Source organism: Manacus vitellinus, unplaced genomic scaffold, assembly GCF_001715985.3.
Source record: "Manacus vitellinus isolate BGI_N305 unplaced genomic scaffold, ASM171598v3 scaffold_29_pilon, whole genome shotgun sequence".
NCBI classification, from domain to species: domain Eukaryota; kingdom Metazoa; phylum Chordata; class Aves; order Passeriformes; family Pipridae; genus Manacus; species Manacus vitellinus.
Window position 1 is genome coordinate 2725585 of NW_021940207.1, and position 20576 is coordinate 2746160.

General features: G+C 46.1%; 1 protein-coding gene across 1 annotated transcript; it reads right to left on the reverse strand.

Moving 5' to 3' along the window:
• Positions 1-1968: 1968 nt before the first annotated feature.
• Positions 1969-20292, reverse strand: EIF2B5 (eukaryotic translation initiation factor 2B subunit epsilon). Its single transcript, XM_008924488.3, has 16 exons — positions 20147-20292; positions 18905-19029; positions 18326-18511; positions 18064-18241; positions 17014-17094; positions 16197-16274; positions 15804-16116; positions 15023-15168; positions 14580-14718; positions 13859-13960; positions 13107-13214; positions 12111-12201; positions 11219-11342; positions 6290-6415; positions 4797-4907; positions 1969-3724 (listed from the first exon to the last, which is right to left on the reverse strand). Exons 2-16 carry the CDS (start codon positions 19015-19017, stop codon positions 3659-3661), a joined length of 1962 nt encoding a protein of 653 aa, XP_008922736.1. The 5' UTR covers positions 19018-19029; positions 20147-20292; the 3' UTR covers positions 1969-3658.
• Positions 20293-20576: the final 284 nt, after the last annotated feature.

Sequence of the window (20576 nt, forward strand, 5' to 3'; positions counted from 1 at the left end):
TCCTTTACATCCACGTCGTCTCACACACAGCCTGGCACTCCCCACGCGCCCACATTCCCAGTCCCAGCTGGCGTGTGCCCATGTACCCCTCCCAGGCTCCCCACTCCCATTCAGTTTTCACCCCCTCTTAACACCCACTGATGCTGCTTCACAACTTCCACTGCTTCTCATGTCCATACCACAGGCCTCCCTTTCCATTTCTACAGCCCAGGTCCTTTATCACACACCTCTCAACCTTCCCCATGCTCCTCATACCATATAGCTACAGGCCCCTTGAGTACAGCTTACAGAACATGATGTACATCCTGCTCTACCCTGTCCTCCCATGTCCAGATCCCTTTGAACTCCCCGTACTGTGTCTCTGATGGCCACCACACACAGGGACCTCCTCCCACCCCAGTTCCCCTCCAGCTGTGGCTTCCCTCTGAACACTCACCAAACAACTATCCCCAGTAGTCAGGCATTGGACACCACAGTGTCCCTCCCTTCAAGTTTCCTAAGCCTCTTTTCCTCACCAAGCAGACTCCCTCCTCTACTCATCATGAACATTCTCCTTTCCCACATACTGTGGCCTCTTCAACTGTGAAACCCCCTTGGCTCTGAGATTTCTTCCTTATCCTCTCTGTCCCCCGACCCCATCTCTCTCTTACTTGCAATCCTCAGCACTGTGATCCCAGTCCCCAGGACTTGCCTCTGTGCTGCAGCAGTCCCGGGCTGGCTGTTTTCCCCTTCAGACACCTCTGAAGCACCCAAAGGGCACCAAGGAACCGTCTCCATCAGCAGTTTCCCAGAGCTGTGGCTGAGAGCAAAGCTGGGCTGGATGGAGCTTTGGGAACACCCACCACCAGGAAAGGCAAGAACCGCCTCACACTGTCCCAGATTAGAGGGAACAAATGCAGAGGAAGCACCACGCCATGGGCCTGCACAGGGCATGAGACCAGATCACCAGCCCTCAGCACCAGACTCCCCGGGAGTAGGAAAGGAGCCAGAGAGATCCTCTAGGGAACAGAGCCAAGCTCCTCCGGCGGGCAGGCAGGCTGAGCTAAACAGTCTCCTCCTGCATTACGGACTCCTACAGGCGTGCTAGCAATTACCTGGGCAGCACTGCTAGACTGGGTGAAGAACCTGACACTAAACTGGAAAAAAAAAAAAAGAAAAAAATTCAAGGGAAGTCCTCATGTAAGCAGGAGTCGTAAGTAGGGTAAGGCTCTCCCATATTTCCACACCAGCTCTTAGAAAATTGTCATTTCCTCATGCCTGGAGCTCTGTGGTAAAAGCTGGTGTACCTGGAAAGAAGAATCCAGCTCAGAATGGAAAAGTTTAGTTTAAGGTGCTTCTTCCTGTGTCAATCCTGACAGAGCTAATCTGAAAGTTGTTTTACAACACTTCCCTGACCCAAAAGCAGGCACAAGGTAAAGAATCCTAGTCAGCCCCTGACAGGGCCACTCCCTTGCCCACTTCCCAGCACAGCTGTGGGTGCACCTTGGAGCCTGTATCCCACACATTAGACACCTTTGTTACCAAGTATTGCAGCTGTTTTGTAAATGGTTTTATTAAGAGCTCTGTAGCTGTCCTTCCCCCTCTCTGCCAGTTCCTATTCCCCAGCATCAGGAGGGCACAGTGCAGTGCTTATCAGCCAGCATTCCCACTAATTCTCAAAATGACAAATGATAACAGGTTTCATTGGATTTAAGGTTCATCTTTGCAACATAATCCTGTACAAAACCAAACCTCACCCATTTCAGGATTCTATGTTCAGAACTGTTCTCTAGTTGTAAACGTGAGTTATCAATGAACACTTACACCAATTCAATGCTCTGCTGATTTCCCCACCTGTCTATTGTGTGCTTAAAATCTCTTCAGGAGAAAGTAGCAATGAGTTATTTAGCTTACACACAAAGCCCTGCTCAGGCATGTACCACAACTGGAGACATAAAATCCCAAGGCAAAAAAAGGCAAACAAGCTGGTAACACCAGGATAGGTTTTATTTGCTCCCTGAATTAAATATTGGCAGATACAGAAAATTCAGATACCAACTATTTCCCCAACATTTACAAGACTGAGTTTGCAATGTCAGAAAACAAGGACATTTATGCACAATCCTGGCAACTGATAGTGAGTGCACAAGATCGCCCTGCCTGCACATCAGCTTTTAAGAGGCAGTATCCCTGGTCTCCAATGCTGTCCCCTCACTGACAATTGTGGCACCACGGAACAGCCAAGTAAATATATCCTGAGTGGGCAGCTCCAGTGCATTTCCCCCTGCAAAGGATTTATTCCATGCTCCTCCTGAAGGGGCAGAGGCAAGGTCAGCACATCCAACAAATAACCCACCTATGAAGACACGCTGATGCTCGCTGTGCCCTTTTTGCTCTGTTCTTTGAGAGCAGGGAAGAACACAGCACGCAACACTTCAAGGAAGCTGTTCTTAAAGGCCTTACTGCTGCCACATATTGTCTGTGCTGGCAACAAAGTGCCAGAGGCACACTCACTCCCTGCTGCTTGCCGAGCTGCTCTGCGGCTGCAGAACTTGACAGTGGGTTTGCAGCACTTTCCCTGCTGTCTGAGGGAAGTTTTCAAATAAATAAAAGGACATGAAGTAAGCAAGCTTGTATAACTGAAATCATGTGGATACACAGACCACGTGCTGTTGAAGGAAATACCACTCACTCCTTTTCACACTGGAGCAGAATTTAGGAACTTGCATCCTCTTCAAAGCGGCTGGTGCAGTCAGTGCCCCCCGGAGCAAAACACAAGTGTAGTTGGTGCAGTGGGAGGAGCCAGGCACCTCTGCTCCCTTTTTATAAAAAAAATAAAGAAACAGACACTTCTCTAAAACATGTCTGCTAAGCTGGGGTGCACAGAAGACGGATCACATGTAAGATGTGTCGACCTGCACAGCATTTCACTGGCCAGTGCACATCCACTGCTAGCCAACCCCACCCAGGGAGCTGACACACACCATCCCCGGTTCTACAGCAGGGGAAACACATGGTTTTACCAACTCCACTGTGCAACCTCGTGTTAGATCCTAGCATGGCAGATGGCAAGAGATTTTCCCTTTTGGAAAGATCACAGAAGTGCCTTCTAGGCTGCAAAATGCCTTGGGCATCCTCATACAATTGCATCTTCTCCAGGCACAGGAACTCCTGAATCCCAGTCCTGCACTCCAGATCCTAATCCACATGCTCTTACTCACCAACCTTGCCAGTGTCTCTTCAGCAGGAGTTCTCTTAGCCCCAGAAGCAACAATGACTCCAAATACCTTAGCTGTATGACCATTCTTCCACAATCCCGATGGTTAGATCTAAATGGGCATCACATGCATTTGCATCTCCTCATTCCCTTTGTATTAGTAACAAGGACCTCCTCAAAGATAGCTTATAGTATATCATATCCAGGTTCCAGAGGGATTTTAGGTATCACCACCTCCTGCTTTTCCCTTATGGTTTTTACACTGGGTTGCAACATAAGGTGTGCAAGTGAGGGAGGGAGGGAAGTGGTGAAGTTGGGAACACACAACTGAATTGATGATGGGATTGTCAGTCACTTCGATGTCAGGCCTCACATCTACACACCATGCACTGGCATTGATCTTGCCCTGCCCACTTGGCCCAGAAAGGCAGTGAGAGCCTTTTCTCATGCTGAGCCACCGCGTCAGTCTTGGTCGCCATCAGACGACTCCTCCTCTGCCTCCTCCAGCCATTGGATAAACTTCTGGAGCTGCAGAAAGAATGATACATAATTGGGCTACAACTGACACCAAAGAGATGCTGCAAATGCTCAACAAATACATTGTGTGAGTGATCATCACTATCATACACAAGAAAGAGAAAGTGTTTCCAGAAGACAAAGAAACTGAGACAGATTGAGGGAGAGGGAGACAGTTAGGTGAAAAACAACTGGGATGCCACAGACAAATGCAGACTAAATTCCTGAAGGAGATTCCTCCAGTCAGACAATCCCCACAACACTTAGCAAAAAGACAAAAGTTTCAGAGTTTTTCAGAGCTTGAGGGCAAAGAGATGACAGCTGCACCTTAGCTAAGACATGTTAGGAAAACTCTGTTGGGAAAAAAACTACTTCCTGAGAAACTGCTATTAAAAAGGCAGCTCATTTTACCTTTTAACTGGGCTTGAACAAGCAGCTGAAAGCACTGCTGACCTATACTAATAGCTGACTTTGAAGAACAGTTTTGTTTAAAACCTTTGCAGAAATGGCTTTTTTTCCCCTGCTCCTCTTCCAGATCCAGGGAGGAGGACTGGAACAGGGCTCAGCCAAACTGCAGCACAAAGTTCTGCCTGATGGAGGAGGGAAGTTTATATGCTCCTTGCAACAGAAGCCAAATGAAACCACTCAGTACAGCAAACATTTAGAAATATATGCAAAGGGACTGGTGAGCCAGGAATGAAAGCTTCAAAGGAATTGCATGGGGCCAGCACACAGGGCATTGGCCTAAAGCCCATTTCAAATGGGTGTTGGCTTAGAGAAGCTGTGCTGCTACTCCAGAAAGTGCTGGCCTTGTGCTACAGGGAGCACACCAGAAACAATCCTACTACTTCCATTCGTCATCCAAACAGGATGATTGTGGCAGAATGCACAGAAACGTCTGTTCTGGAGAACAAAGTTGTGTTGCTTAATGTTCAGTGCACTGGTGTGTTTCTTGGCCTACCATGTAATGGCAGCTGCTCCACAGAAGGTGACAGTCGCACCAAACTCCACTCCAAGTTTCTTTCAGCAGCTGTTGTCTCTCTGTTCCCCCACCACGGCCTCTTCAAACACCTTTGGGACTTACCCGCTGGTTTTTCCGAAGCTGCTTTCCTTTGTCAGACGTGTCCCGCAAAGAGAACCAATTGAGAATTACATCTTCTTCCAGAATTTCCAGCTGGTAAAATGTCATCAACACCTGCATCAATTAGAAAAGAGCAACAGGCGTCCTATAAGCTCTTTTGGGACTAGCTCACGTCCAAGTACAAAATTTGCACGTAATCTGTGTCTCTCAGCTACATCTTCAACAGAAGGCACTCAGTCTGCTTCATTTTCCTTTTACTGTTAAAAATAACTGTGCTTCTCCTACCAAGCCTTATGCTCCTGACAGTTAAACATTATGACACATAGTGAGTCGAAGTTCAAGCTCCATCAGCTTCAGCTCTGTGGATGATGGGTATGAGGGTCCTGAGCAACAAACGGCCACAGAGGATGTCAGTTCAAGATGTTACTTAAGTTCTCTTTTTAAAGCAACCCAAACCCCTCCCCAAAGCAGATCTAACAAGCAGCTGATGCAGGTCCACATACACACAACGGGGACACGTGCAGAAGAGCATGAACCTATGCAGCTCTGCCCCAGGCTCCCTCCTCCTGCCAGCTCTCTCTTAGCAGTGCCTTATGGCAGGTGTCAAAGCAATTGGTCATTCATCAGCTCAAGCCCCTGCCCTGTGAGCGAGGAGGAGACACAATCAGGCTTTCTCAGGGTGCCTTTGTGCTCAGGCAGAGCAGGCACTTTGCAGTCGGTCTCCTTGCAGCAGAGCACTAACAAAGCTGGCTGCCAACTCCAAATATAAAGTGTCACTTCAATTCCCAGCCTCCAGGGAAACTCAGGCCCCTAGAACAATGGACACATGCCAAACAATTGCTGTAATTCAAGGGCATTTTGGCTCACCAAACTGAAGGCTTTTGGCTCCAGTCCTAAGTGGTTTGCCATCAGCTAGAAGCACCAGTAGAAGTTAGGATTACTCTTTCTTGAGGAACCAAGAGTTAAGTAGGCTCTAGGAGAGCTCTTCCAAAAAAGACAGAGGTTTCCTGAGTTGCTGCTAAAGGAAAGACTTGCAATCCAAGTCAAATGCTCTTCATGTGATAGGGAAGAACAAATGCAGGGACAAAGTATTTGTGAAGGAGGGTGAGGAGGAATATACTGAAAACTCTCAGAAACGGGGAGACAGGTAATCAGCCACGTCAGCTTCTCTTTATTTCTAGTTTCATAATGGCCTCGCCTCTTCCAGTGTCACAGAACAAAGGCATCGAGGTTAGAAGCTGCAAAATAATAGCTCCCTGCAGGCTGCAGGCTGGTAATTAATACTCACCCTCAGCTGTGCTCCCTCAGAGGCACAGGCAGACACAGTACTTTTTTTTTCTTAAAGGAAATTGTTATAGATGGATTTCCTACACGCCCTCTCCACTGAGACCCCAAAATTCTCTCCTCTAAAGCAGACAAGCTGATGATGCAAATAGGATGCATTTCACCGTGAATCCAGCAAAAACAGGTCCTCAGATTTGGGAGCAGATACTCACTTTAGCTATCGATGCACAGAGACTGTCATGTTCCAGGAAGAATTCCTCAATGGCACATAAGGCATTCAAGTGATCTGATGCTCGTTTTATGTAGTTCTTAAACAACGGGGTCCAGTTCTTCAACAGCTGCAGGGGGAAAACACAGAAGAGCTCCTGAGCTGAGATGGACGGGTGCACTCAGCCCTGTGTCTCAGCTGTGCTGCACTAAGAAACTGGCTCAGGGAAGCATTTTAAGAAACCATTCAAATGACCACTTCATGTATTTACCCCACTCTGTCCATTTGCACATGTGCAGACAGGACCTGGTTTTACTAAGCAGCTTTGACGACATCCGTTAACTTTCTTGTTTTTGCCTCTCTGGATGAATACCAGATCATCACAATAAATGTGTTCAATGGAATCTGGTATTTAAAGCAAATCACAGCAGACCAGTAAGGAGAGACACATATATGCTACTCAAAGCTTCCCCCCAACAGAGCATTTGACATTTCAGTGGAATTCTCTTTCAAAGTGGAAGAACAAATAAGAAAACACAGAAAAAGACAGTGCCAGGATAATTACCAGCTGAGAGGAAGTGAACAGTGAAAAACAGCTACCCCTGAAACAGGAACACAGCAGAGCAGCCCCTGACTGCAAGTCACACGTCTGCTGTGTGCCTACAGGCTTGCTTGGATCCTGGAGTCTGCTGCAGGGAATGGGTGGGAAGGGTGAAGGGCAAGAAATTGTTACACTATTAGCTGATCTCAGTTCTCTCCTCCAAGGCTTATTTTTTATGAAGTCTTAAGTTTCATGATTTTGGTGCTGCCTCTTCAAATAATATTTCTGTCCAAGTCCTCCATAGCTCTTTCAGTTGTTGCACATAGCTGGGAAGCAAGCAGCTGGAAGCTCTGCAAAGCAGCACAGACTGACCTGAATCAGGGACAGGAGGTAATACTTAGATCCCTGTCCATAACAATTTTAGAAGGTATCAGAACTCGGATAAAGTACAAAAATTCTGCATTGGCCACATCATGACCAGATCATTCTACAAAAACACTGCAGGAAATTAAATCAGAGTTACCATATCTTATTAAATGGAGTAATTCAACAGCAGATGATCCTGCAACTACATCCCTGGTACACCTGAACATATACACTGTTTTGCTGTGCCTTCAGCAGTGTCTCCTTATAGAACACATCTGGTCTGTTTTTCAGGGAAACATTTAATTCACAGGGGCTTGGGGTGTGATGAAGGAGCTCTGAGTCACCTACATTCAGGGTTAATCAGCATTATTCTGTCCAGGACAATTGTTAACAGGCAGTAGCCCTGACAGAAGGAGAGCTAGAGGACACACAGCAGGGGTGGAACCCAGACTGTGGTGATGGTTCAGGCCAGTGTGGACTACCAAAGACAGTCTGTGCTAGGAAACAGTGCTCATCTACTCCATGGTACTACATTCCATCACTTCTTCAGACATATTTTCTACGCAACCAGGCCAGAATTTGCATGCCTCAAGCAGAAACAAAGGAGGGGATTAGTATAAACAAACTGATTTGTATAGTACTACATCACCTGGCTCAAGGAACAACAGTAATAGCACAGAATGATTCTAATCATAACGGTGTCACAACAAAAAACTGAGGGTTGTGTGGCATATTTCCAGAAAGTATTTTAGCCTTTAGCAAAATGTTTAATCCTAGATACTCTTCTCCTCCTCTACACCATCTCCTGTATTTTTATTATTCTTCAGAATCTTCACCTCAAATGTAGTAAAGCTACTATCCAGTTCCTTCCAGGCTCAAAAACACTTTGTAATACCTTTCTGTTGACAGAAGCTGTTGAGTTTCTGAAAGTAAGTTATTTATAAAGAAAGCAGAGCTATAAACACTCACAACTCCAGGACTCAATCCAGCGTGCCTATTGCTGGGAAAGGGAAAGGAGAAAAAAAATATACCATCTCAGGCTGAGAACATGCACTGCAGTGTAGCTGGTGCTACTGGGGAAAGGAGGGCTCAGGTCCCAGTAAAAACATCCTCTGAGCCTGTATGACCAGAGAGGCCATTTGGGGAGATCATGAAAACTCTGAACTGGATAATTAGAAGCTTGCAATTATTTTTGATTTGATAAACACTGAAAAGCATGAAAAGATACCTGACAGAGAGCCTTATGGACAATACTATAACTTTCCAGGCTTTGACTCTACCCAGGTAAATCCTCAAAACAATCTACAGTCCAGAGAAAGCAATAAAATCCCTCTGACAGGTTGATTCATCACAAATTCAAACCCCAAAGAGGTTTGTGATCCCGTTCTCTTGTCAGAAGGACAGTCTTGACACTAAAACTATTTTACATCTACCCCCAGCACAGAACACCATCATGATGTACATGCAAAACATGAGGGACAAAACTATAATTCCAACATGTTACACCACAAGAGCATCTGTGCTGATCACCATAGAGGGCTTCAGTGAAAGCAGAGATCCATTTTGGCCCCAGATATAAGCAATCTCACGTTGTGTTATCTTGCACAACGTTACAGAATCCCTGTCTACAGTTCCAGGAAAAGTCTGTGCTCTACATCCTGTGCAAGAGCTGAACAAGACACCTGGCATACATCAAACTGGATACCTCTATTTCTCGAGCCTCCCTGTTTCATCTGAAAAACGTACCCATGGGCATATCCTTTACCAGATGCTTGTTTCCTAAAACTGCTGCAACACTTAAGAGCTTCGTGCTTGGGAGCCATCACTTCAGAGCACATACTGTGGTTTCAAGTCAAACCATACATCATAACTATGGCATTTCCACAGTTTCCCCTCCTGAACTGTCTGGGACTGTTCCACCATTGGTTTTACACAAGCAACCCATCTTCCTTCAGCATCTCTTGGTCAAAGCTGAGCTACAAAGAGGGGGAGAAACATAAAACAGTTCTGCAAGGTTCACTGGGCTTCTGATATCCACCACTCTCAGAATGTAAGTAAGTATCTCCACCTCATACAAAATAAGATTTTGCCATATCTGCACCATCATGAGCAGAGCTCAGCCCAATACCGCTATTGCCTGAAGCAATTTTAGCTGCACATTTCAGCCATGTGCTTCCATTATATACTAACCTATACCAAGCCAGTGCTTGGGATTCCCAGAGTGTAAGATTTAGTAAATTAATGGAGTGTACTGTTTACTAACTAGGGAACCACAAGTTGCAGAAAAGCCACAGTTTCAGATGCTGTACATCATCTGCCTGAAGAACTGTTCTCTTCAGAGCACTGCTGGTAAATACACAAAGCTGCTGCCCTGGAAGACCAGCAATGTCTGGATTAATCATTTGTGTTTCATAAATCAACACAATTCCCTGCCTAGAGAAATTCCACCTGCCCATGACATGGGGCACGGTCTCCCTGAATATAAGATTTAGATTACTATTGTGTCTCACTAAAGGTGAGTTGATTTGCTGTCTCAGCTGTTAAACATGAGCACCAGCTTTCCTTTGATGAAATATACATGGACAAAGTTACACAGAGGTAAGCCCTTCACGTACGTCCATTGTCTTTAGCTTCTAAAGAGGTTTTGGGCAATTACACAGAACTTTAGGCATTTATCTTTTTCATTCCAGACTTAGAACGTCTTCTGACTGGGTGCTGCAGTGAAGTTCTCCTGTTCCACTCATGCTAGATTAGGAGCCCAACCTGGGAGACAGAAAGAGATGCCATATCCTAGCTGGGACAAAAAAAATCTAACATCCTACACAGCTACCAATTCCACACAAGCTGTTGTCTAGATGTAGTGCTTTCCACTTAGAATCTAACATCTGCTCCAACATTTCCTTCAGTCATTCCCTTCAATTCTCTTTTTTCGGGACAGGACGTGCTATTCAAGAAAACAGTCTGGAAAAATGAACAACAGCAAAAAAGAATTTAAACAGAGTGAACAGCAAAATCTCACTAAGCCATGTGACAAACAGATCAGTTCACATGGATGTTTCCTGCAGAAGGCATCTCCACATGTCCAGGAGGTGTTAAGTACCATGCTTACACCTACACAAAGGAGAATTGGCTTTTCTCCCTTCCCCATCAATTGACAGTACACACTTCATCAGAGAAAGGATTAGCAGGAAGTCTAGTGTTCCTCTTAAGATCAATCTCCTACAAAAAATAAAAGGAGTCCTAAAAAAATTAAAGTAGTCTGTCCCAAACACATGTCAGACTCATTCATTGTGAAAGAGCATCTTGGTAACCTGTAGATTTTGCAAAGTCAAATGCATAAATCGGCAATAAAGAGACAAAAATACTACAATGACTTCAGCTTGGATCAACAAAACCACTAAGACAAGACTGCCTGCTTTTTAGAACAGATCCTACCCTATTTTGTCTCCTATAAGTCAGGAAATTGAAACTGGTCTCACCCAATCGTACAATCCATCTCTCTAGAGACAAAGCAGAACTATCTTCGCACAAAGACAACAATATTGTGCCTTTGCATTTGACTGAAAAAAAAATTGGCACCACCAACAATACGCAGACAAGTTAAGACCTTGGAAAGGATCCCATTGGGAGAGGAGTGCCCCTTGCTGCCCCAGGGACAGGGCTTAAGATAGATTGGAACAGGGTTCCTGGAATGCAAGCCCGTAAAGACATCACTAACAGACCTTTTCTTTTCTCTTCTACACCAGCGATGCCCTTCTATCCCACACAGGAAACAGAGACAAACCACAGGTACTGAAGGAGAGCTCCCACACCTACAGTCTCAGCAGAGTTCTGTCAAGTAGGTACAATAGTTTCAGTTCACTTTTACTTCTATAGAAGATGAAGAGGCTCGTGAACTCATGGAGTGCAACTGGCTTCAGGATTAACCAAAGAGACTTCTCAGCCAGGAACTACCTGGGGCACACAAAGGGATGGCTACACATTAGGAGACAAGTCCAAAGAAGAGTCAAATGGAGCAGGACTTACAGGAAGTAATGCTGAGAAATAGCTTTGGGAGTCCAGGTTTGCATCCAGCTGCTGCAGTGGGAACTCCAGGATCACTTTACTGAGCACCTGCATCATCTCCTTCAGGCCAATGTTATATGCGTATCTACGATGAAAAAGGCAAAAACACCCCAACATTTCACACTGTCAATCTGCAGACTGTAGCTCTTCACAGAGATACAGCAGAAAATCTGATTTTCATCTTCCAGACTTGTTTTTTTACTTGGTTGATTGGTTTTCCAAATATTCAGGCAATAAAACCACCTTGCATTACATCAGGCCCTGCAAAGGCCACAAGTCCTGAAAATCTGCTATCACAGTGGAACAAACTGCTGCAAGGATAGCACCCTCACACTTACCAGAGTGCTATAGCAATGCTCTTGCACAAAAGAAGGGAAACAGGTTTGGATTTGAGAAATACCAGGTAAAAGGCACTCCGATTATGTGTTCTAGACTTGCTGCTGTAAAAGCAGTGTGGACAAGCCACAGCACAGCCCCAGCTGCAGGCACCTGGCTGAGTGCTGCAATGCACAGAGCAGCAGACCCTGTGTGAACTCACAGGCAGTTGTGCCAAGAACTGGCTTGCTCTCTTCAGTCCACAGTTACTTAACAGCAATTCAATCTCTCCTTACAGAACCAGGGCAGGAAAAGCCTAACCACCAAGGATGCTACAGATGCAGCTGGTGCTCTCAATCAACTTCTGCTGTCATTCAGTCATGATCTCTAAGCTGCATTTGTCATGCTCCATACTGATAAAATTAATGTTTAACAATCAAACAAGAGCATTCATATGGTTTCTCCTCTTCTTTTGACAGGTCTGCTGTCAAACTTGACCATTCAGCATAAGGGACAGCATCCCTAGGGGAACACTCACTTGAGGGAGTTTATTTCCAGGACCAGGTTGTCACAGGAAATGTTTTCTTCTTCACCCCTCTGTAATGTACCCAGAACCTCATTCTGGAAAACTAATGAAAGAAAGGACAGGCAGTTAGATGTGAGGGAAAAGCACAGATTCTTCAAAATGCTCATTACTGAAGGAACTATGCCTTTCACAAAGGAAGCATTCTGAGACTGATGTCTATTTGTTCTCTGTAAGCTGACACAAACCCACAGCAACTATGCTTATAAATAATGGGATATAATTCAAATATAGGAAATATAGGAAACTACCTACTAGAAATCATTGATCCACAGAAACCAGTACAAAGCTATTTACCTCTACAGGTAACCTTTTAGAGTGGAATTTCTATTATACTTTCACAATCTTGCTTTTCCCGTTCAGACAAACCTGATCTTCCCATAACTAAAGATATGAATTCTAACCTAAAATCTATTGATTTAATTTCCTTAGGGGAGATATTCCAACATGAAAACTTGGTTGTTTTTTTTTTTTCAGTTTGGCTTGAACCCATTTCAAATCCAGATAAGCTCAACATAACAAAAGAGAAAACCAAAACATCTCTGCCAAAAGACACAGCTCCTACAAGGACATTGAATTCTCCATCAAGAACAGCACTAAGCTGTCCACACAGGGAAACTCTGCTGGACCTTCCCACAGTCTCTGAGTTTAGGCAATAGCCCTGCCATTTAAACAGACAATTTAGGGAGCTCTTTCATGTAGACCCAGTGATCAGGAATGAGAAAGATGGAGGATCTCTGTCTAGTTTCTCATCCTTGGCTGCCTTGGGTTAACACAACAAGGATACAGAGAATATTAAAGACCTCTGTAGAATATGCAGAAAGTGAAGCCAGGAAACAGCATATTATAGACATCCACAAATTTTCCAATACACACAGAGAAAGCAGCACAAATCTCACACATTGCATTATCTCTGCAGAGTCACCATAGTTCTTTCCACCCATCTCTCACCTTTGATGTCATCCAGCTGAGGGGATGCTGCCCGACTATCTGGCTCCTCAGAGCCCATGCTCAGGTCACTGTCTGACTCGCTCTCTTCCTCTGAATGCATAGCTGGGCCTGAGGAAGAAGAGAAGACGCACCATTCAGCACCCAAAAGCTGCAACTATCACATGCACGAGGAAACAGGTGTCCTAGGGACTTCCCAACCAAGTCAGCAACTATCTGTCCTTGCAGGGAAGCTTCTATTTACAGGTTCAGATGATTAGATTTGCTGCAGAGGGAACGCTGCAGCTGGCACTAGGATAATGGCATTTTTTGAGAGTCTGCAGGCAGACAACAAAGGACAGGGATAGAAGCAAATGCATTTTGCGCAGGCTGCTGACTCACGATGGAGCAATGTCAGCAGACACTGTCACTCCCAGGAAGAAAGCCAGCAGCACCTGGAATAGCCAAAGCATATTTCCTCTGAGGGAGGGCCTAGTACCCCATAGTGCAGCATTCACAGCACAGATAGCTCTGGATGTTAGAGCAAGTCACTTATCTAATAAGCACCTTCCACAGAGCACAGGAAGAGAGGATGTAGTCCACCAATTGCTTTCACCTCTCACCTTGCCTCCACACACAGGTGTTACCTGGAGCCAGTCTGCTTCACAAAGCTCAAGTCTTGCTCTACACACAACTATCAACATCCCACTTGGCCAGTTTCCCCAACACAGGTCTGTCTCTTCATCCCCAGGTGACCACACTAAACTTTTCCTCACCCCATAGGCTTTGTCTCTGCTCTTCTTCATCCTCTTCATTCTTGTCATCTGGTTTCCAGAGATAGCCTCTGCCCTCTGAGCCTACATCCTTTTTATTGTAACCTGAAAAAGAATCAGCAATCAGAGCATAGATGTACTGGATCTGGTTACAGGTAAAACTGAAATAAACTGGTATAACCTGCACATTACTGTCCCTAAATATCCTTCAAGAGGGAGCTGGGATTCCTGCAGATGCATACAGATTTCAGCTTTTATCTTCTCACTTGTCTTGACAAGTGACCGATTTACTCCTCCCTACAGCAGCAGCATTCAGCAGACCGTGTTTAGATCCCTTGACAAACCCAGATTGTAAAAAGAGTACTTCACAAGGACAAAGCCCCTGGACACAGTCCAGATACGAGGACATACATCTTGCAACTGCCTTGAACTTAACATCTCTTCCAATTTGATCTTATTGTCTCCTACAGGGCTCCTACTTGAAGGAAAATGAAATATACCTGAGCCTCCAAGATTTTAATACTGGGATATTGAGGTGCATCTCACTGTCCAGCTTTGAGCTGAATATTCTTGCTTGCCTTAATGAAAGCACGTAGGTTCCAAGCTGAATGCAGCACTAAGCTCCAGCCTGGCACTGCTGAATGAGGGAGGGAAAGACTCCAAAAGATCATGGAAGGCAAAGCCCTTGCACAGCCTTGGTGCATGGAGCCAGAGACTCTCATACCTTTCAGTTTCACTTTGCTCTCCTCCTTGTTCACACCAGAATCATCGCTGAACTGGTCATCGTCCTCTTCCTCCTCATCTGGGGGGTGCAGAGAGATCACTGTGCCCTCAGAGAGAGTAATGCCAGGACCTACTACTACCTGCAAATATGTACAACATATCTTAATGAAACAACACCCTGACTGCCCCCAGGTACCTCCACCAGCAGGGACAACAGCTGCTCCAGACAGGCTCTTATTAACAAGTGTAACTGAAGACATCAGCACTGCCAGATCCCACACCACACTGCCCCAGCCAAACAAAGGGAAGAAAAAGGTGGTAGAGTAGCACAGTCATCATCCCTGCAAAAAACCTTGGAGCAGCCCTGTATTCTGGTATGGTCTAGTACAAGTTTAGTAACCTGCCAAGGAAGACACAAAGCAGACCAGACAAAAATCATCTCACCTGAGAAGAGAGGACACAGCGGGGCTTTAGCTTTACTTTCTCCTTCACTTCAGCCTCGTCACAGACAACAGAATGGTGGATCTCCACATTATCTGCTATGTGTACTCTGTCCCACAGGAAAGCTCCGTCCAAAACAACTTTATCACCTGTTACACAGCACCAAGTACAAATATGTTGAGCAAGGCAGTCTGCTGCTCTCCCACACTGCTGAGTCCACTAGACAGCATCTTACTGAATTCCAACACCCTTGATGCACGATGGATGTTAGATGACAGGCAAAAATTTGCCTTAGAGGCCTATGGCCACTTCTTACCCAAAGCTGAAAGACAAGTTTGTTCTCTACAGAGACTTAAGTTTAGAGTAACAACTGATATGTTGATTTTGGACAAACACAGCCAAATAACAAAAAAAACCCAGAAAATCCAGCCAAGGCTAGGAAGGAGTACCAAGCAACTCACAAGAATGGGAACAGATGTCCCTCATTTGCAGGATGAATTTGGTGGGTAGTAACTCTAGATCAGTAAAGTTCATGCATTCTCTATTGCTGAAACAACTCATTTCCATGAAGTACTTTTCAGCTTCCAGCTTCACTGTAGTACCCTGAAAACTTTAATCTATTTCCCCTGCTGGAAAAACAAGGTTTTCTCCTTTCTTCCCACTAGAAATCAATCAGAACCCACCTGTCATCCCCTCTCAGTGCCAAATGCACATTAAAAACTAAATCCCAGCAACCTATGCCCTGGCCTGGCAAGGCTGGCACGAACCCCATTCTTGTACTCACCTATCCTACAGTTCTGCCCAATGACACTGTTTGTGATGGAGCAGTTGCTGCCAATGACCGTTCCCTGCCCGATGAGCACATTCTCTTCCAGGATGCTGCCGTGGCCAAGGCTAACATCCACCCCTCGGTAAATGTTGTGTTTGGAATGCGTGTAACTCTGGTTCTTGTCATCAGTGAAGTTCATCTCCGGAGTGAGAGGATAAACCCAGCGCCGGATGATGTCGGAGCACACAGCCTCATACATCAGCAGGTTGCATATATGAGCACCATACTCTTCCGTCGTTACATGCATATGGATCTGGTTCCCCAGGACCTGGGAGACAGGCAGGAGAACATCAGGAGATTCTCTAAGGCAAGGCAATAGGATCTCCCTTGTAACAACTCTCTCCTTACCTCCTCATTCACCAACAGACCACGCACAAAGTCATCCCGTGTCTGGTAGTCAAAATTGTCTGTGAACAGCTCGGCCACCTGTCAGAAATAAAACAAAGGAAATAATATAGTTAGAGAAAATGTTGCCAGGGAAGCCTGGTAATTAGTGGCTATTGAGCAGTTCTCAGAGAGCCAAGTTATAAAATACAGGAAAGTGATGCTCTTGCCTGGAATAAAGCTCTGACTCCTTCTGATAGGAATGTTGACCTTCCCATCTCCTCTTCCTCTGCCAGAATCCATGAACGGATTCTGGTTTTCAAAAGGGGTAAAACATTGCTTTAGCATTTCCAAGCAATCTGCCCAGTCTCACTTTGTAGTTTAATTCCCAAGGGAAGGCTGCAGACAAGTTTTATCTGATGTGGAAGAGATGTTAGTGAGGCTTGGCTGGAATAACCCTGAATGTTACCCTAGTATGGTACCAGTCTGCAGGTACTGACGCTTTCCACAGCACAGCCATCACCTCTGTTCCACAGATGTTACTATATCCAAAATGAAATCACTTATTTTCTGGAATAGTTTCATTCTGTGCCAGATCAGTCAGTCTCTGGATACATCCACTGTGTAGTTCCGCCTGGGCTCAAGCAGTGGGTGCCAGATACAGGCTGAGCACCCATATGTTCCACAGAGCAGCACCACATGACCACCCAGGCTCTCAGCTCAGCCACTGAGAATTCTGTTTTCCAAACCCAGTACTCAGGCCACATGCAGCCCTGCACACCAGCAGTACAAAGGGAGCAATGCAGACTGAATTTTGGACCCCTGGAAGGGCAGAGCTCACCTGTGGAGAGCAGATGCTGATGTGACAATCCAGCAAGTCATGGCGCACCTCAACGTTCTCAATAGAGTTCTGGAACAGACTCTGAAAGAGGAAAAAATTCAGATGATCCAAGTGATTCACACAGTACTGAACCCCAAAAGCCTTCTATGAGCCAGGGGCAGTACTGACTGAATTATTAAAGTGGCTGAAGTTCTGAAGATCAGAGAAATCTATGATCTACACTAGACCCAAGCTTAGCAGGCACAGCCTGGTCACACAAAGAGCTGAGTGTCAGTCAGTAGAGACTGTCCTCACCCTTACACACTGCAGCTCTCCAAGAAACAGCTTGTACTTCCAACAATCACTTTTCCCCCAGGAGGCTCTTTACCTCAGTCTCTGTACTAATGTACAAAAAAAATTTGATAAATCAAAATACAATTTTCATAGTTCACAGCTATGAAATCCCCCTGTAAATTTTTTACAACTGTCGGCTGGTTTTGTGTTGTTGGGTTTTGGGGCAGTGTCGGATTTTTGGTTTTTATTGTTTAGTTGGGTTTTCTACAGTGATTTGTGCTTTCATTTGAAGGCATAAAACAACCTCCTGATTACTGATTTGGGGATGAAAATACTGTACAATCACAGCCTTAGTTCCAAGTTGAAAAAAGAAAATAGTCCATCTATCTCACTGGAGAAAGTGCCTCTGCAGACATTTACAGAGCATTTACCACATTATTAGGTGAACAGGCAGAGACTATAGGAGGCACCACTCCTTGCACCTGCTGTTATTCCACCCCGAGTCAGGCTCAACACACTTCACTGTGAGAAATATATCTGCCCCACTTTCAAACTGAAATGAGTCCCAAGCATGTGTGCCCCAGCACAATTTCACCAAGCCTCAAATATATGTTGAGGAAAAAAAAAAGCTAGTTTACCACAAGTTACTTCCTATCATCTGCTCCTCCAAGAGAAGTAGCAAGAACTGTTCCCCAGCCCACATTCAAGGAGGATCTCCTCCTTGCATGGGCTGCTTCACTACCACAACCCTTTTCCACCCGTCAGGTTCAGACGCACCATAGGAAAGCGGAATCGTTTCAGCCCCTGGGTTCTCTGGTAGTGAAGGACACGGTTTGTGGCACTGTCCATAGCAATAACAATGTCATCCTCTTTGCACCTGGCATGGTGGCCAGGGGAGGACTCCTTGAATATCATCGTCATCACAGAAACATTCTTCTCCATCTTACGACGCAACCTGAAAAAGGAGGGCAGAACTCTGAGATCACTCTTCAGAGAGCTACAGCCCAGAGCCTCAGCACACCAGGCAAGCAGCACCTACTTGTGCTCCTCCAGGGCTTTGGATATATTGAAATTGGACACCACATCCCCAGTGACGAGAATGAAGTCGGAACGAACGAGGGACTTGGCATCCACATCCCGCAGGACGTCACCGAGGGAGCGGTACAGGTCCGAGGTCACAAACCGCACCGTGTTGGGAGACGTGTGGCGGCACCACTTGGATTTTCTGCAAGGAGGAAAAAAAGAAACATCAGGAAGGCACAAAGAGGCTGTTCCTACAGAGAACACACTAGGACACAGTGCCCCAGTGCATGGCACACCTGTAAGGCGAGGTAAGGAGGATCCTGTCACAGCAAGCCCACTATCGACAGGCTCAGGGACACTCCTGTGCACACAGCAGGTTAATTGAGGGGCAGTCCCACAACACCCAACCCCAATACACTGCACAACCACCCTCCTACACAGGAGGAACGGCCTTTTTTGAGATATGCTAGGAGACCACGGTCGAAAGGGAATCTCTTGCAGTTTTCCTCAGAAGGATGAGTCAGGTCTTTGAGGCTTGTTGGAGGACAGAAAAATCTTTTCTGTGATAAAGTTAAAAAGAAGAAGAGATTCTTACTGCAAATGCTCTTTTATCTCAGCTGACTTCCAACAGCAGAAAACAAAAGTTTCTTCCACTCCAGTTGCTGTTAGGAATTCCAAGGTATAGTCAATCATGGCCACATTTGCCATAGGTAAAAGAGCCTGAAAAAAAACCAAACCCAAAAAAGCATATAGACAGCCCCTTACAACTTTAGGATACAATATCGCCAGTAGTACCAGAAACATAATACAAGTAACTGCTCCACCACCTTTTATAAAAAACTTTTAGAGTTGATCTAAACAGTAAAAGTTAATTTCTGATCTTCTATAGGTGTAGATTTTCAGTTCTGAGAGGAGGGCATAAAAATTTGAGGTTATAACAGAAAACTCTTCAAGAAGACTCAAATAAATGACAGAGACTGAAAAAAAAAATCCCAGAGCGCTGATTCCCTGACTCAGGCTTTTAACTGCTTCAAGAAAAACCTGTCAGACATGAATGATGAAGCCATAGGAATATAAATGTCCACAATTAAACAAGGGGAAAAAAACCCAATCTGAAGTGAAGCAAGTATTCTCTTGACTTGACATCCAACTCACACTTCTAAACTGAGTTACTGATTCACAACTGAATGATCTCATACTATTCTTTAATTAATTTCTGGTGCTTTGTTTCAGGCCTGAGCTCGCGTGTATAATTACGAGCACCATAAACATTTAATCAGCAAACGAGGTGAGATAATTGTCCAGACCTAAATTCTCCAGAAGCTTTTTATGCTCCTTTAACACATATCCCTCTGAGCCGGATAATTAAAGTATTTTCCCCATCCATTTTTGGCCATATTCTTTCACCCACTACTGACAAGGACCAAGATTTTGTTTCTTTATCACAAACGAACCTGTCCAAACCTGCTGCCGCTCCTGCACCACACACAGAGAAGCCAGCAGCGCGGTGCCATATGGAAGAGTGGGCAGCAATTAGACCCTCGCTGCCTCTCCAACGGGGGATATAAACTCTCACAGACTCTTAAGTAAACTCTTAAAGACTCTTACACATAAACTCTGTTTACAGAGAACTGTCAGAGGTTTCCGCAGCGCGCGGGGAGGCGGCAAAAGCCTCGGCGGGGGCTGCCCGAGCCCGGGACGGCCTCGCCGCCTCCTCCAGACCCAGTGCGGGGCGAGCACTCGCCTTTCGCCAGACCTCTGCTCGCCCCGGCCGCCCGCGCACGGCGCACACCGGGACAAACAGCACCGGTGACAGCACCCAGGGGACATTCCTCACCCGTGGCCGGTCCTTGGACGATCGGGGAAAAAGCGGCGGTATTGAAGCTGTCGGCGACTAGCACGGCCTGGAGCGGCGGCGCGGTCGCTTCCTGCGGGGTCGGGCGCCGCGGCGGCCCCCGCGCCCGGCCGCGCCGCGCGGTGCCGGCGGGCCGTCCATTCTCCGCACGCGGCCCAACAGCGTTCCGCTTCCGCCCGCGCGCGCCGCTGCCGACGGGCGCCCGGCGGGGACACAACAGCGCGGGCGGCGCGTCCCGGCGGGAGCGGGGCGGGAGTTCCTCGTTGCCCCCCCCGCCCATTCCTCTCGCCACACCCGGCAGCGCCTCCGCGGCCGAGGGAGGGGCGTTTTATCGCCGTGCCCCGATGAGAGAGCGGCTGAAGAGTAGCACAGCTGCCTGTCATGGCCGAGGACCCGCCAGGGGAAGGCCTGA